The sequence below is a fragment of the Rhinolophus ferrumequinum genome, chromosome 3 (genome assembly GCF_004115265.2).
Source record: "Rhinolophus ferrumequinum isolate MPI-CBG mRhiFer1 chromosome 3, mRhiFer1_v1.p, whole genome shotgun sequence".
Classification (NCBI taxonomy): Eukaryota; Metazoa; Chordata; class Mammalia; order Chiroptera; family Rhinolophidae; genus Rhinolophus; species Rhinolophus ferrumequinum.
Window position 1 is genome coordinate 42337167 of NC_046286.1, and position 15956 is coordinate 42353122.

Consider the following 15956-nt stretch of genomic DNA (forward strand, 5'->3'; position numbering starts at 1 on the left):
GATTTCATTATCTGAGGCAAACCATATCTCACCTTCCTAATGGGTAGATCATTATAGGCCCTTAAGTATTAATTAAATGGATTATTTTCCTATGCAGTCACTGAATGAATAGCAGCGACTATAGCTTACATTCAAGGTTTTTGTCTATAACTTTTAAGAGAAAGTTAGCTCTATTATTTAAACAGCTCTATTATTTTGGGAAAAAAAACTATGATATTTATATATCATTGTTTCTTTAAAGCACAACACTTTTTTTTTTTTTACACCAAATTAGTGGATCTCTGTAGTGAGCCAGGGGTAACTTAAATGAGAGAAACAGGGCATAAAGAGGTTGACTAACTTGTACTGTATCATAACTTTTCAAGATTCCATTATCATTCTTCACATATCTCAACCCCACAAAATAATTTTCTAATTATCATTGAATGACAAAATGCCAAGTACCGACAGAATTACAGATGAAACTCAAGACTTATTTTCAGGAGCCACCGATAAGATATTGGGGGAAATCACAAAGACATGAGAAGAATAAATCATGTGACTCCCGTCTCTGACCTTCTTGGCTGGAACATTCAAGGTTTTACTATTCATCTCTTGTGAACTTTTTATTATCTTAATAATAGGCAGATGTATGAACCTAGAATGTTAATACAATAAAAAGAAAAAAAACAACAACAACAAAACGATATTCCTTGAGGTCATTCATTCACCCATCTTGTACCGTGCCAGAAAGAGGAGTTAAGGCCATTACTTTTACTTTACTCCGCATCCCAGCTTTTAGAATAAGGGGTGCAGAACCAGTTTCATTTGTCGAAGGCCAAAAAGCCGTGAGACTGGCGAGTCAAGCAATTACCAGCCACTTGGCCTTTTTGCAGAAATACACAAAACGTGTAGAATCACTTAATTTTATCCCCTCCTAACCTCTTCACTTGGAAATTGGCTGCTCGGGCGAATGTTGTTTTTCCCCCCGCAGCTATGTGTGAAGAGCGATTAACACTCCCTCGACAAACCCCTTCCCGGGCCATTTGGGAGTTACACGCGTTCACACCCGGTTGAGCCCATTGCACCTTCACGCGCAGCCTTTTTGTTTATGCGGCTAGCCGGGCAGAGAGGGGCGGACAGGCAAGGAATATCTCAACAAGCAGCAGGCCGCGGGGCTATATAAGCTCAGGGTTGGGGCCGGTGGGCGGAAGGGGCCAGGCCAGCCCGCGAGCTGACAGCGGCGGTGCACCGAGCCCCGCCGCGCCATGGAGACCGCAGAGCGCGGCGAGAGCGGAGCCCGCGAGTGCGCGCGCTGCAGCCGCCTGCTGCCGTCGGTCCTCGACCGCCCCACGCGGCGCGGAGGCACCGAGTCGGGGTATCGCTCCTCTCCACTGCCATGCACCTCCCCCACCCCACCACTCCCTACCGCACCTCCCCAGCTCCTCCCCTCCGCTCTGCGCCCCCCAACATCCCTCGGGCCTGCACTCGGGTGCAAATGCTTCTGCCGGGTCTGGGCTCACGTCTCCCCTGCGCGCCTTTGCTCCCCACCCTGCAGATCCGGAGGCTTCTGGAGACCTTGGGTTGACACCCGAGGCGAGCAGGAGGAGGAGGCGCCGCACCACGCGGTGGAGGCGGTGAGTGAGCTGTGCGTGGCGGGCAGCGCCTCCGAGGGGCGCAGATGATCAACCAAGGCTGGGGACACCCCCTCCGAGAAGGACACGCGCCCGGCCTTCCCCTCGCTTAAGATCGCGCCAGTCGGTGGCCCTGTCAGAGCTGATGCGGGGAGTGTGTCCTCCTGAGCAACTGGAACACACAGATCCGACCGAGAGCGAGGCTGCTGAGAGCCGGGGTCACGTTCCCTGCGGTCGCGAGGAACACTTGGTCGAGCTCGTTTCCAATTTCTAGAAGAAGGTGAGTGATAACTGTGATTCATCTCTTTATGTTCCCAGATGCCCAATGGCCCCGGAATGACCGAAGCCTCTGGAAAGCTTTCCCGATACAGACACCCGGTCAGGTGAGTGACTGGCCAGAACCAAAGGTCTCTTGATCCTCCCGCCCTAGCGAAGAGCCGGGGAAGTCGTCGTCGCACAACCCAGCTCAGCAGCTGGTCCTGCAGTTTTTCTCTCTTGGAAAGTCAATATTCAAGCTTTCTTTATCCTCCCAGTCCCAGAAATCCTTTATTCATTGAATTGAAAACTGTAGGAGCTCATGCTCTTACCTAAAAGAACTGTCAATCAGTGCATTCTCAGTAAAAGCTTAAGGACTATGTTAGAGGGAAAGTGGACGATATAGTAAAATTTGAACTGTGACATTTTGGTGCAACTGGTGCAGAACCAGTTTTTTTTTTTGTTTTTATGCCAAGGGATCCGAATGAAATTGGCTTCACACCTGGCAGCGTGTGTATATTCTTATTCTCTTGCAAACCGGAAGGAAAATGGTGTTCAAAGTTGCAGCTTTACAGCAAATCTAGCAAATAGAGCTTGACATGTAAGAGAAAATGGAAATATGATGAAAATTCTAAAGATTACTAAGGATTATAAAAGGGATCGCAAGTTATTGGGCATAAGAATAAGGGTTCTAGGCACAGGAAGTCAGCCTTCCTGTAGGATTCTTTGTAGCTTTTATTCAGGTGAAAGGTTAATTCTGCAGTTTGCCTGCTTCAGAGAGCTGTTAGGTGAAGAGCTATATGATGTTTGTAAAATGTGTGTTTATAAATAGCATATTGATTAATTTCCTACCATGTGCTACCACTACACGGGAAGGGCACAGGAAAAAATAATCACAGCCGCAGTGTCAAGTGTTGTTATAGAGTTCAATTTGGTCAGTTTTACAAATATATTCATTCAGGGCATGAAGTGTCTAACTCTGCCAGAGGGAGTGGGGATGGGTCAGGAAGTGTGTATTGTAGGTTATGGTTACCTGACTGAGTCTTGAAGTTATCCAGGTAGACAGTAGGTGGGGGAGGTAGGGGCCTAAGTAATAGCATAGGAAAAGAGATAGGAAAAGAGGCAGCATAGGAAAACAGCATGACTCCTTCTGGGAGTATCCATCAAGGAGCTGGAATTGGGGTATGTGAAGCTGTGGCCATTCCAGCAGGGAAGCCAAAGGCTAGATCTTGTACACCTTGATACAGAGTTTAGTCCTAATCCTGTATGTGGCATTGGGAACCCATGGACTTTATTCTGTATGTGGTTTTGGGGGTTACTCAAAGAATTTTAACCAGAAGAATGGTGTCATTAGATGTATATTTTAGAAAAATCACTAAGCGAATGGTATATAGGCTTCGTTAGAACACCAAAAGATGAAATTGGAACTTACTGAAATTGCTCAGGCAAGAATGATAAAGAGCCATTCTAAGGCATTGGAAGTGGGGATAGGACTGGGTGAATTTGGGGAATTCTTAGGTGATAGACTAGATTAAGCTTATAATGTATTGGATATCGTAGGTAAAAAAGACAGAATGGCTCCCGAGTTTGTGGCTGATGACCAGGTTGAATGCTATACTAACAGAATGGAAATTAGGGCTAAAACAGATTTGGGGAGCAAGATAATGAGTTCAGTTTTCCATTTATGGTATTTAATGTGCCTGTGGGGCATCCAAATAGTGATGTCCATTTGAGAGCTGCATATATAGACCGGGGAGCCAGCATCAGGATCTTAAGTGGAAATACAGACTTGGGGACATTTGGTAAACGTATGTTAGGGAAATCCTATATAATCAATTCCTTTCTTTTCTGAATTATTGTAGCTATATATATGTACTGCTCTTAATTTAATTTTATTTGTATTATTTTCTATCCTGAGCGGTAGTGGTTTCTGATTCTTTTTACTCAATTGTCAACTCTTGAGGGTAGGGGCCATGATTTATTCATCTTTGAATTACAAATGATGTCTGGCACACAAGAGCACTGAAATAGGTATTGAATGACTGAATTATTGATGGTTACTAATTTGACAGCAAAATTATAAAAAAAAAATTTCACCGTTTTGCTAAAAACATTTACAAACTATATTACCTGTCTTTCTGCCTTTTAAAATGGAGTATACTAAACATAATGTACCTTCTCTTTGTTAAAATCACTCTATTATATGGGTACATGGGGCTACTTACTCCACTGAAATGACTGTACTATAGTTGGTGATTCAGCCTTATCCCTCCTCTTTTCCTTGGATGAAAAATAATAGAAGACCAGATGACAAGATGAATATTTTTCATAAATTTGAAATTCTGAGGTAATCATGTTTACATGAAAATTATTTGTATAAAACCAGTGTCATTCTCAATATCTCAGTATGATGTTTCCAAATTTTATTTGATGTGGCAAGGGGAGGGAGATGGGATCAAGCTTGAGGTCAGAGGTAGCCTTTCTGTACTTCAAGTTGTGAGACCATAGACAAACTTTAAAAATATTGCTTTTCATACTTCCCTAAACTTACTTTGGCTACATCTGTAACTAAGAGTTAAATCTGTGAGCTTTATGCAAGATACTAGGTAATTTCTGCCTTCGTGTAAGGTGCATAATATTTTTTGTCTTTGTAAAGTTGCCTACCATCAGAATTTTTAATGTAGTGGCAAGACTCAATTATTATTCCTAAGGAATTTGGAAATTGGAAGACAAACCTTCTTCTGTATTTTTTAAAGAATAAATATATCATGATGCATAATAAAGTAAGCTAAAAATTGATTTTAGGCTCATTCAGTGTTTAGTGTGAATTTGTTTGACTCATTCAGTGTTTAGTGTGAATTTGTTTGACTCATTTTACACCTCGGATAAAGATTTTTAAAGTAATCAACCAGTTATTGATTCTTCAGCAAGTAGACTCCATGAAAGCTGTGATAATAGCATTTTAAAGCTCTTTATCTTAAGGCTATGTCAAAATGCATAAAACAATTGTTAAATGTATGGGGCTCTGGAAATTTGAACATTTCATGAGATAAGGATTCTGAATATGAAAAAGTAAAGTGTATTATGTTGTCTGCTTCTTTCAGACTATTTTGGCCAAAATCAAAGTGTTATGATTACTTATATCAAGAAGCAGAAGCTCTTCTGAAAAATTTTCCAATTCAAGCCACAATTTCATTTTATGAAGATTCTGATAGTGAAGATGAAATTGAGGAACTGATCTGTGAAAATTAATCTGATTCGTTACTTTTGATGACATTAAAACTTTGTAGGATTTAAATTTAGTGTGTAAATATATCATAATCATTTTAAGCTAATATATTTGTATATAAATTATTAATAAAAGGAATATTTCATAATTACTATGGAAGTTGGGCCTTTTTTTATCCCTATACTATAATTCAATACTGGAATTTAAAAATAGATGCCATTTACAAATGTTTTGGTTGTATTGTAAACATTTGATAAACAAAAGATAATTTTGATCTCTTTTCATGAAAACATGTTTCTTTAGTTATAATTTTGCAAATATTTAGTTATAACTTTGCATAGAATGACAATAACTGAATCTTGTAACATCTGCTATTTCTTATTGCTATCCATTGGATATTGTAGTTACAGATGAATATTATTAGATATGAAGAAAATCACCTTATGTTACCAATCACACGTTATTATTATGTATTTGTTAGCAGATGGCGAAAACAATAAATCATTGTAACTGAGAATGGGAATCAGTGTTAAGGCTATTAATTTTTAGGGATTTTTAATGAATGATGAGTCAAGTAATTCTCACTTTAATACTCTTCTGCCGTCCTTAACCCAGTAGTAAAATAGCATGGGTGTTCAATACTTATGGAACTACATTAAAGAATCCCCAGAATTAAAACAAAATGTTTCAATAGGCATGACTTACATGGGGTCTAAAAAATGGGTGCCAAAAGGTCAGAATTTGATAGTATTTTTCCATTTCTGTCCAAGGGAGAGCTAAGAAATTTGGCAGATATGAAACATTCTCCAACAACATCATCTTCCTTTTCTCTTGTTCCCTGCTCCTGATATTCTCATGTAAAAATTTTCTTGTGGGAAGTGAAATAAATTCTTAGTGATTAATTTTTTAAAAGTAGACCTATAGATGAATACATTATTTTTTAATGAGAAAACCGGAGCGTTTTGCAAGTTACATAAAGGTAATAGTAAGTTATAGTAATGAATTTCTTTTAGCTCAAATGCAATTTTTTCACAATAAACATTTCAATTGCAAATAAAAAAATGTTTCTATAATATTCCAGAATGATAATGGGCAGAGGTGAAGGTCAGAGATGGTTACCTAGCTAAGAAATATCTCTTACTTGAATGGTTACATATATTCACACACTTTCCTTCTAATTGAAAAGCAACTACAAAGATTAATACACAGGCACTTTATGGACAAGACAATTGAAATAGGTCAAGTTCAAACCATGTTTCAGACTCAGGAAAAAATTAGTAATGGAAGAAGGATAGGAAGGGTTATTAGAACTATATTTTTTTCTGGAAACTCTCTCCCTTCACTGCATTCTATTCTCAGGATGTGTGTGTTCCTCCAAGGAAAAACTCACCAGGTTCTCAGTTTGAACCTTGAGTGTTAGAGACTGTTGTTTACCTGCACAGTATTTGTGCTTCGTTCATTAATATGTTGGAAGTATGAAGAGCTACTGCCATTTATTGAGTGCCTACTATTAATCAGACAATGTATCATGTCGTTTACATATGACATCTCATTTTATCCTTACTAAAACCTAAATCTACTATGCAGATGGGAAAATGAGGCTTTGAGATAGTAAAGCACCTTGCATAAGGCTACTCAAGTGCAAGTACTCGTATGGCATCCAAACTAAACCTATCTGACTGGTAAATGTTGCTGTTCAATACTGCAATTTGGAGTGGGCTGCATCAGTGTACAATTCCCTGTATACTTCAGGGAAGACAGGAAGTTAGATGAGGAGGAAGAATTCGCGATCAGGTAAATGAACAGAAGACTTTACTAACGTGTTTGACTCATAATGTCAGTCGTTAGCGAGAGTTCTTAATGATGAAGTTTTCAGCCCACAGGAGTAGCTGTTTGCATTTGACACCTTGGCTTTTCAAGTATTTTCTTTCCTGAATAGCCTGGTGTTTTAGAGGAGAGAGTTTCAGAGAAATCAAAATGCTCTAATAGTGTTATTTTATTCCATATGTTAAGTACTAGTGTAATGGTAGTGCTGAACAATGGACAAACACTTGTGTTGTGGGTTAACAGGACTGTAGAAGAATTTCTTCTCAGATTCGGTCAGCACCAAGGCTAACGAACAGCTTCATTCACTTGAATCTTTCCGCGGAATAGCTATCACCTCCTTTCGGTGCTGAAATTCAGCGTGGCTAACAAACGGAGCATGCGTACTTTCCCGTGGTTCCGCCCTCCCTCCTCCCACGCCGGCGCTCCGTCCGCCTCGTTGGCCCCGCCCTCCGCGGACCCGACGTGCTGCGTCATGGCGCGCCTTACCCCTAGCGACCCCGGAAGTGGGTTGGGGGCTTGGCCTCTGCCCGGCCCCGGAGCCGGAGCGGGAGGTGTTAAAGAAGAGGGGTGTAGCTTAGCGATTCAGTCTGGCGGTGGACCCCGGTCAGGGCCCGGACCAGGGGTCCAGGATGCTGAACGTCCCGTCCCAGTCCTTCCCGGCCCCCAGCTCGCAGCAGCGCGTCGCCTCCGGGGGGCGTAGCAAGGTAAGCGAGTGACACTGACGGTCTCACTCAGCGCGTGCCTCCCGCCGGGGTTTCCTATTCCAGTACAGTCCATTTTCTCCTTCCGACCCCCTCCCACCTCCTGTCCGGCTCTAACCTTCTGTCCTGCCTGCCCTATCTGGCAACTTCTTTCTGATCCCCTGTGGTCTCCAGACCTCGAACTCCCCTAACCTGCCTCTCACACCCGGGTCCCTTTTCTTTCCCATCCCTTAATCCCGTTCTGTCAGTTACCTTTTCTCCAAGTCTTTTCCCCGCGACTTCAATGCAGATGTATACGGTAGGGCCAGGCACTGTGCTTGCTGGGTTGTAGGGACTGAGTATTAGCTTCCTTCCCTCGACCTATCCTCCTCTCCGGTCTTTTGTTCTTCACTTTCCGAAGGAGTTCTGCGTGGTGTGGGTTCCCTAGCGGAAGGGAAAGGTGGGGCAGTGGCGACAGTGACCAGTAACCATCCCTCCCAGGGTGGGGTCGCCAGGAGCTAGGGGAGATTGCAGAAGCCAGAACGTCTCCAAACTTCCCTTTAGGTGTATGGACACTTCTCCAAGTCACACTGCCTTTCTTTCTTCTTCTGGTACCTCGGTGTTTTGTAACTGCCTTTTCTACTGATACCACTTGATGACTTCGAAGCTAATACAGTTTTAGTTTTTGTTGAACATGGTTACAGTTAGCAACAGGTGGAATACAAATGTATTTCACATTAGCAATATTTAATAAACGTGTCTTCTGTGTTCATTGCAACACGCATGTTGCTTGCTGCTGTTGTTTCCTCATTCGGTAACCACATCATGTTTTGTTTGTGAGACTTCCACCTACTTGGGCCACACCTTTTGCATTTCTGGGCTCTTGGATCTTATTAGCATCATTTGGACCTTCACCGACTTTTTTCCCCCACCACTTAGACCTGGAGTGTGACTCTAGACAAGAATTATGGGTTCAGGGATCTGTAGCTCTCATTCGCTTTTCAGACGTCTGTAATGTAAGCCCACCTATAATACTAACATAGCTGAGGTCTATTCAGTGCTTACTGAAGGCCATGTGTGTTCTAAGTGTTTCAATCGCTTTACATATATTAACTTATCTAATCTTTACAATGATCCTATGAAGTGGATGAGTTTGTTATCTCCATTTCACAGAAAAGGGACATGGTTAAGGAATGATGCCCTAGACTCTATAGGCTTGATATGATGTAACTCTGGCTGTGACATTTTTTCACTCCATGTGTCATCTAGCCATCTACTCATTTGTCCCCTTCCTTGATTTTTGCCCTGTTTCTCTCCGTTAGCTAAATGTTTGGCTGAATAGCATAGCCTTTCCAGAGAAAGAATCTATGAATTAAAATATGAGTAGATTCCCTTTTCCATTAAAATTACCAGTCATACTCTCAGCATCCATTTAAAGGAGAAACCTTAGAGACAAAGACAAAAGGTTCGCAGGTGATGATGACAAAGGTATGTCTTTGGGTCCAAAAAGAGAACAAAGTAAGATTATTGTGTGATTCAAAGAGAAACTAAGACTTTTTTTTTTCCTTTGTGAAACAAGCTAATCTTGAACATGTTAGAAGCGGAGTCAGGATTATATGAAATGGGTAGAGACTGAGAAATAGAATCTAGTTGGGGAGGTTGTATATCATAATTGCTAAGAGCACAGACTTCTGAGTGAGAAAGCCCCAGATTCTATTCCCAACTCTACCACTTAACCTCTTTGAGTCTGTTTCCTCGGGTGTAAATGGGAATAACAGTACCCGTTTTATAAGGTTGTTCATAGGATTAAATGAAATAATGTTTCTCTTAGCATAGTCTTAGTATGAGGTAAGCACTCACTAAATGTTATTTGCCCTGAGGCTTTTATTCTAATTTCATGGATTGTTGTGTAAAGCACCTTGGCACAGTGCCTGGCATACAGGATGCACTCTATTTGATGGCTGTTATTATTTCTACTAACACTGGCAAATAAATATTTGTGGAGAACCTACCATATGCTGAAGATGTGGTTCCCAAGAAGTTTAGTCTAACAGGCTGCACAGACCAGTAAACCGGCAGTTATAAGTGGTTTAATAGTGTGTTATGAGCATGAAGGAGTTGGGGGTCAGAGAAGGCCTCTGGAGGAAATGTCTGCCAGGGAGAAGAGGCAGGGGAGCAAGTGTTTCACAGCAATCAAGGACTCTGTTCCCATTTAGCTAAATTATGTAATGAGAAGGAGCAAAAGTTAAAACATGGAGCTAGTGTGGTAAACTATGACCAGATTCTGGAGCCTGGTAAACCACTCTAGGGAACTGAGAGACATTAGCATAAGGTAACGTGGCCCGCCACAAAAGTAGGAAGAGCCCATGATTAGATTTACATTTTCGAAAGATTACTTTTCACTACCCTCTGGATTCTGGAATCCACACAGACAAGAGAGACAAGTGATTTTAGTTTGGGGTGGGAAAGATTGTATTCTCACACTCGACTTCATTTATTAGGACCAAAAGACCTAGAGTTTCAGTGATGGTAAGAATGGGATGTTGCAGCTTGATAGGAAGGGATGTAAAATTGGAAAGGCACCACAGACCTGTTAACTTTGTTATTTTGGGGGTAAGTAAATGCCTAAAATAGGTACGATCCAGGAAAGTGAAGTATATAAATGTCTTAGTACATTCAGGCTACTACCGGTGTAACAGCATATGATAGATTAGGTGGCTGATGAACAACAGAAATTTATTTTTCATAGTCCTAGAGGCTGGGAAGTCTAAGATCAATGTACCAGCTAATTCCATGTCTGGTGAGGGCCTGATTTCTGGTTCATAGCCATCTTTTCCCATGTCCTCACAGGGCAGAAGGGGTGAGGGACCTCTCTGGGATGTCTTTTATAAGGACATAAATCTGGTTCATGAAGGCTCTACCCTTGTGACCTAATCACCTACCAAAAGTTCCTAATACCATCACATTGGGGTTAGGATTTCAACCTGGATTCTCGGGGGATACAGACATTCAGTCTGTAGCAATACACTTCCTTGAATGTGCTTGCTTTTACATTAAACATCCTTTTGGTACTTTGTTACAAACTAGTTATACAAGTTGCTGAAAATGTCCACTAGGTTGTTGTAACTTCCTAAAATACTAATACTTCTTACCTAAAAGCCTTGAAAATGTATTTTGGGAAAAATAAGACACAAAGAACCCAAACATCATGTTATTAAATCCTCTAGGCAAGCATAGGCAAACTTTTCCACAAAGGGCCAGATAATTAATATGTTAGGCTTTGAGGGCCGCACGGCCACTTAAGTATTCATCTCTTTACCACCACTAGCACCACGGCATGTGAAAATGATTCTTAGCAGAAGGGCTGTACAGAAACAGGTGTGGGTCAGTGTGCCAAACCCTTTCCTAGAGTTTTACAGCATTATTATTTTCCATTATTTGATAACCTTTGTTTCTCAGTGGATTCTTAGGAAATTAATTGCTATCTAGTGATTTCTAATGTTCTGTATATATTGACAATTCAGGAGATCAACTTTAGCCAGTTGTTTATTTTTTCTTCTATCAAATCTCTTGATTTTTAAGGCAAAGAAATGTTAGTCCCAATTGGTAAATGACTATATAACATGTTAGTGACAGAGCCAAGACCAAAACTTTTCTGACTCCAGATTCAATACTATTCTTGTTATACTATGGCACCATTATGCTGAACATCTGTGTGACAGAATTTCTAAGCTCTACCTCACAGCCCAGGTATTTTAAATGATGTTTTATTTATAATTCTAATATAGCAAAAATGATTCTGACAGCCTCCTACAGCTTTAAGATGATTTGTAGAATTGTTAGATTTGAGTTTTAGCTTTTTGAATGGGAGTAAGAGTAATGAAGTAGCCTGAAGACAAACAGCGGGAGGGAAGGGAGAGCAGCTGACTTGAAGAAGCCACAGTGCATTCTTCCCTTTTTCCTTTTTTAGGTACCTCTAAAACAGGGCAGAAGTCTTATGGATTGGATTCGACTGACCAAAAGTGGAAAGGACCTAACAGGATTAAAAGGCAGACTATTTGAAGTAACTGAAGAAGAACTTGTAAAACACAACAAAAAAGATGATTGTTGGATATGCATAAGAGGTAGGTGGTAATTATTGTGTACTGCAAACAATTTTGGCTGGGCCTTGCCATTGTAGTGCTGTATAACTTCACGGTCCCGTAATCTGGTGATATGATTCACAATTAGATTAAAAAAATGTGCCTTAGACTGGGCAATAAGTTTTTTAATTCCAAGTTTGGACAGTATTTCTTCCTTATGTAATTGTTTACATAGCATCCCTATACTATATTCCCTTTGAAAGTGAACAATTGCTTGCCAGTCAACTTAATACCAAAGCAGTAAAATTATTCCATGACACCTTCTTTACATAAAATAATGTTCCACCTTAGTGCCTTGTAACAGAATTCTGTCAGGAAAAATGTCTCTGAGAATCTAAAGTAAAGAAGCATGTTAGTATGAAAGCCAAATCTTCAGTTCTTACTTGCAGCAGTTTTTACTATTTAATGTATATTTCTTAGCAATATTAATTACCTGATATTTCTAGCCCAGAACAAAGTAGAAACTCCAAACTAGGAATTGGTGGGTTTCAGAGAGTGAGCAGAGAGATAGAAGGGTAGCAAGTAAAAGCAGACTGCATGGTATCCAACAGCCTGGCATCTAGGAGGGGAGCAAAACAATAAAGGGCATGGAACTGTATAGTAGGTCTCCATGGCGATGACCTTGAGTCATCTAGACATGGTTAAATATGTCTGTCATGTATTGCTAGTATCACAATTTTAATTTTATCATTTTATAATTTTGGGTTTTGTCGGTTACCTTGATTATACTGTAACCTTTGTGAGGCCAGGACCAAGTCCGTCTTACTGCTCTGTCCTTGGTACTTGGCACATAGAGGTCATCAGTATACGTTTGTGGAATGAATGGAGCACATTTGTAGGAAGTTTGGTTTCTTAAAGAGGTGTGTGGTTGGTGATTTGTGATTTGATCACAAAGAAGATTTGTAGAATTGTTAGATTTGAGTTTTAGCTTTTTGAATGGGAGTAAGAGTAATGAAGTAGGCTGAAGATAAAGTAGATTTTTGATAAAGTAGATTGGTGATTTGATAAATGGAAAGACACCAGTAAATACCAATTGGTTTCCTAAGGGGGCCCAAACAAAGTTCCACAAACTAGGTGGCTTAAACAACAAAAATTTATTGTCTCATTTCTAGAGGCTGAAAGTCTGAGATCACGTTGCTGGCAGGGTTGGTTCCTTCTGAGGGCTGTGAGGGAGAGTCTGTGCCACTCCTTTCATCTGGCATCTGTGGGTCTGTGCCAATCTTTGGAGTTGCGTGGTTTGTAGAAGCAGCACCCTGAACTCTGCCTTCATCTTCATGTGGCATTCTCCCTGTCTGTGTTCAGATTTCCTGTGTTTATAAGAACACCAGTCATACCGGAGTAAGGGTTTACTTTACTTCAGTAGGACCTCATCTGGTTATCTCTGCAGTGACCCTATATCCAAACAAGGTCACGTTCTGAAGTACTGGTGGTTAGGATTTCAACATACGAATTTTGGGGTGCACAATTCAATGCATACCAGACATAATTATAGTGTGAGATTTTTATCAGTGGCAAAAGGAATGGAATCTTCCAACAGGTTATGACATAACTTTTTTCATGACAGAAGAACAGCTGCTTAACTCCCCAAAGTTTCTCAGGGAAGTAAAGCCATGGCTAGTTCCAACAACCTGGAAAGAGGATTCTGCCATGCAAAACATCTTTTGTAGTTTAAAGGGTTTTTAATCTCCTCCTTGCCCTCCTTCCCTGCTGCCTACCTGTTCACCAGGTGTAAGTAACTTGTACAAAATGACCTCACCACTCTGCCTGAGTGTTTTCTGCTGGACTGGGTGATGGGGGAGGCCGGTTTCCCAGGACCATCTCTCAGCTGACCCTGGCTACAGGCGTGTCTGAGCTGTGTTTCTGCAGTAGGATGCCACTTCTCCAGAAAACTTGCTTATGTGCACCCTTCCTGTCGTAGTGATATCAGATAAATGAGGTATTATTAGAATACAGTCATACTTTATTATTCATTTGATGTATTAATGGAGATAAGGGACTGGTTTGCTATTTTGAAAAGTAATACACACTGCTCCAGTTACATATATCCTGTACCGGTTTGAATGCATGGCATCTCTTCTGGTAAAATTGTTGATTTAAAGATATGTTTTTTAAAAGTTTCTTTTGAAGGATTTGTTCTCCTATATTAATAATAAGGCTTTCCCCCCCTTCGCAAAAGTAAGATATATCTTTTTTTTTTTCTGTTTACTTTTGGATGAGTCTTTTTCTTTTTCTTTTTATTTTATCCAGAAACACTGATCAGTTTAGGCTCTGCCCTTGGAGTTTCCACTCTAGTAGGATACGGTAATGTCTAAGTGAATGAATGAAGTGCCGTAAGAAGGCTGTAAAGAAAGCGAGAGATTGAAGGGAGGGAGACATGTGGGTTAGGAAAATCAGAGATGCTTTTGGGGTAGAGATATGCCTTGAAGTAGTGGACAGGATTTCAGCAGGAAATGAGGAAGTACATCCAAATTGGAGGCGAAGGCCTAAACAAGGCTATAGACACAGAAAAGTTTGAGTTATGTTCTGGAACTGAGGTTAACTGTTGGAGAATTATAGGGAAGGGGACTAGACAGGTATGTCAGGTCAGACTGGAGGACCTTGAAAGCCAGGCTGAGAAATGTATCCTTAATTTAGACAGCAGTGTGAGCTGTCATAGATATTTGAATTGGGGACACTGTGATCAGAATGTGTCTTAGAAGAACCAGTCTGGTGGTGAGTACAGTGAATTGAAATGGGACGAGGAAAGCATTTAGCACCTTACAGTTCAGGTGACAATAGGTGAACCAGGATATGGACAAAGGCAGTGGAAAGTAGGGTGAATGTGAGACAAACAAATTACTGGTAATTTCTAATACGATCCTGAGTGAAAGTAAAAGAAATCGTATGACTAAATATAATTGACTTTTTCTTCTTAGCTGTTCTAATTTAAAATATTAATGATACCTTCTTAAAAGGGGGATGTATATCATATTTAGCTTCAAAGGTAACAGATAATGTTTGGACCCAAGTTTTCATCAAAGCTATATGACAGGGAAGCATGGTATCATGGTATCGTGTGTGTGCACACACACACATATATATATATATATATATATATATATATATATATATATTAAGTATTAACTTCTTCATTTTCTAACAATTGCGCCATATGTAGATCAGGTCAAAATTTAGCTGGTTGGATTGAGGGAGATGCAAGAGTTCCCTTCAAGAAATCTTAGAAAATACACACTTTGGTGTGGGTTCTTGCAGCTAATATTTTGGGGACTATTTTCTTTTTTTTAAGTATATAGCAATATTTCTACTTCATGTTCAGGTGTGCTGAGTTGGATTATATTCCTAAAAATAATGATTTTAAAAGAGCACTTGGCTGGCAGCTGACTATAAAATGTATAAACTGTAAAATGTGGGCACCAGCCTGGTATAATCTCTAAGGCAGGTGACATGGAGTTACTAATTTGTTCACTTAATTTTCCCCATTTTCTGTCAACTATGTATGCATAATTCCTTTAATGCAAAGTTAATTGTAACATTAAGGGAATGGGTGGGGAGATATTTCTTTTTCAAAAACTTGGTTGAATTTACCATTAATTCATGCTTTTGTGGTTTTCTCCCTTATTTCTGTTTCTCCCTCTCTCAAGAACTGAAGGTGATTTACAAACACGTGAAGCTTTGAGCAAACATCTAAATCCCTCATCTGTGAGAGTTCTAGATCAGACTTTGGTTTTTTCTGCCGTATTTCTGTGTATTCTATTGTAGTATGTAGTCAGTGTGGGTAAGGATGTGTTAAGTCCTGAAATCATTATTTGGCAGCATGGTGCAGTCTTTCATCTGAATGAGGGTGAAGAGAAGTGGGGTCTGACCAACAGGCCATTTGAATAAATGGTATTTAGGAGTAGCTGATTACAGTCAATAGATTGGTGGCCCTATTGTTAAAAATTGAGTGGATTGAGTTCTCCAAATGGGATTTAATGGATTTCATTTATAGCTTAGAAATAAACATGCTTTGATTTTTCCTAATGCTGATTGTCATATACTAATAAAGAGGTCTGCTGTGACTCCTAAAAAACTGACTTTCATGTTTCATAACACTTTTTAAAAAATACAGCAAATTGATTCTAAGATGTAGCATGTAGCCCTATTATATTTGTATTACAACTTCCTGGATTTCTATGTTCATTTACAGTAAACCTTTTTAAAATGTACTCGA

At 40.2% G+C, this 15956-nt stretch overlaps 2 protein-coding genes across 5 annotated transcripts in view; both read left to right on the forward strand.

The window, feature by feature from the left end:
- The first annotated feature begins 599 nt into the window (after positions 1–599).
- Positions 600–5248, forward strand: RIPPLY2 (ripply transcriptional repressor 2). Of its 2 annotated transcripts, none has more exons than XM_033103180.1 (4): positions 600–1137; positions 1538–1616; positions 1932–1996; positions 4973–5248. In XM_033103180.1, the coding sequence occupies exons 1-4, from the start codon at positions 1091–1093 to the stop codon at positions 5118–5120; spliced, it is 339 nt and encodes a 112-aa protein (XP_032959071.1). In that variant the 5' UTR covers positions 600–1090; the 3' UTR covers positions 5121–5248. The 2 variants fall into 2 exon arrangements, with proteins under 2 accessions (XP_032959071.1, XP_032959070.1); XM_033103179.1 differs by lacking the exon at positions 600–1137 and adding an exon at positions 1146–1357.
- A 2134-nt stretch (positions 5249–7382) lies between these two features.
- LOC117020586 (cytochrome b5 reductase 4) overlaps positions 7383–15956 on the forward strand; it is a 71563-nt gene continuing 62989 nt past the window's right edge. For all 3 annotated transcript variants that reach the window (XM_033103178.1, XM_033103176.1, XM_033103177.1), the window contains exons 1-2: positions 7383–7628; positions 11575–11728. In XM_033103178.1, coding sequence (XP_032959069.1) covers positions 7554–7628; positions 11575–11728 — 229 coding nt within the window. In that variant the 5' untranslated portion in view covers positions 7383–7553. The remainder of the gene's footprint in view (positions 7629–11574; positions 11729–15956) is intronic.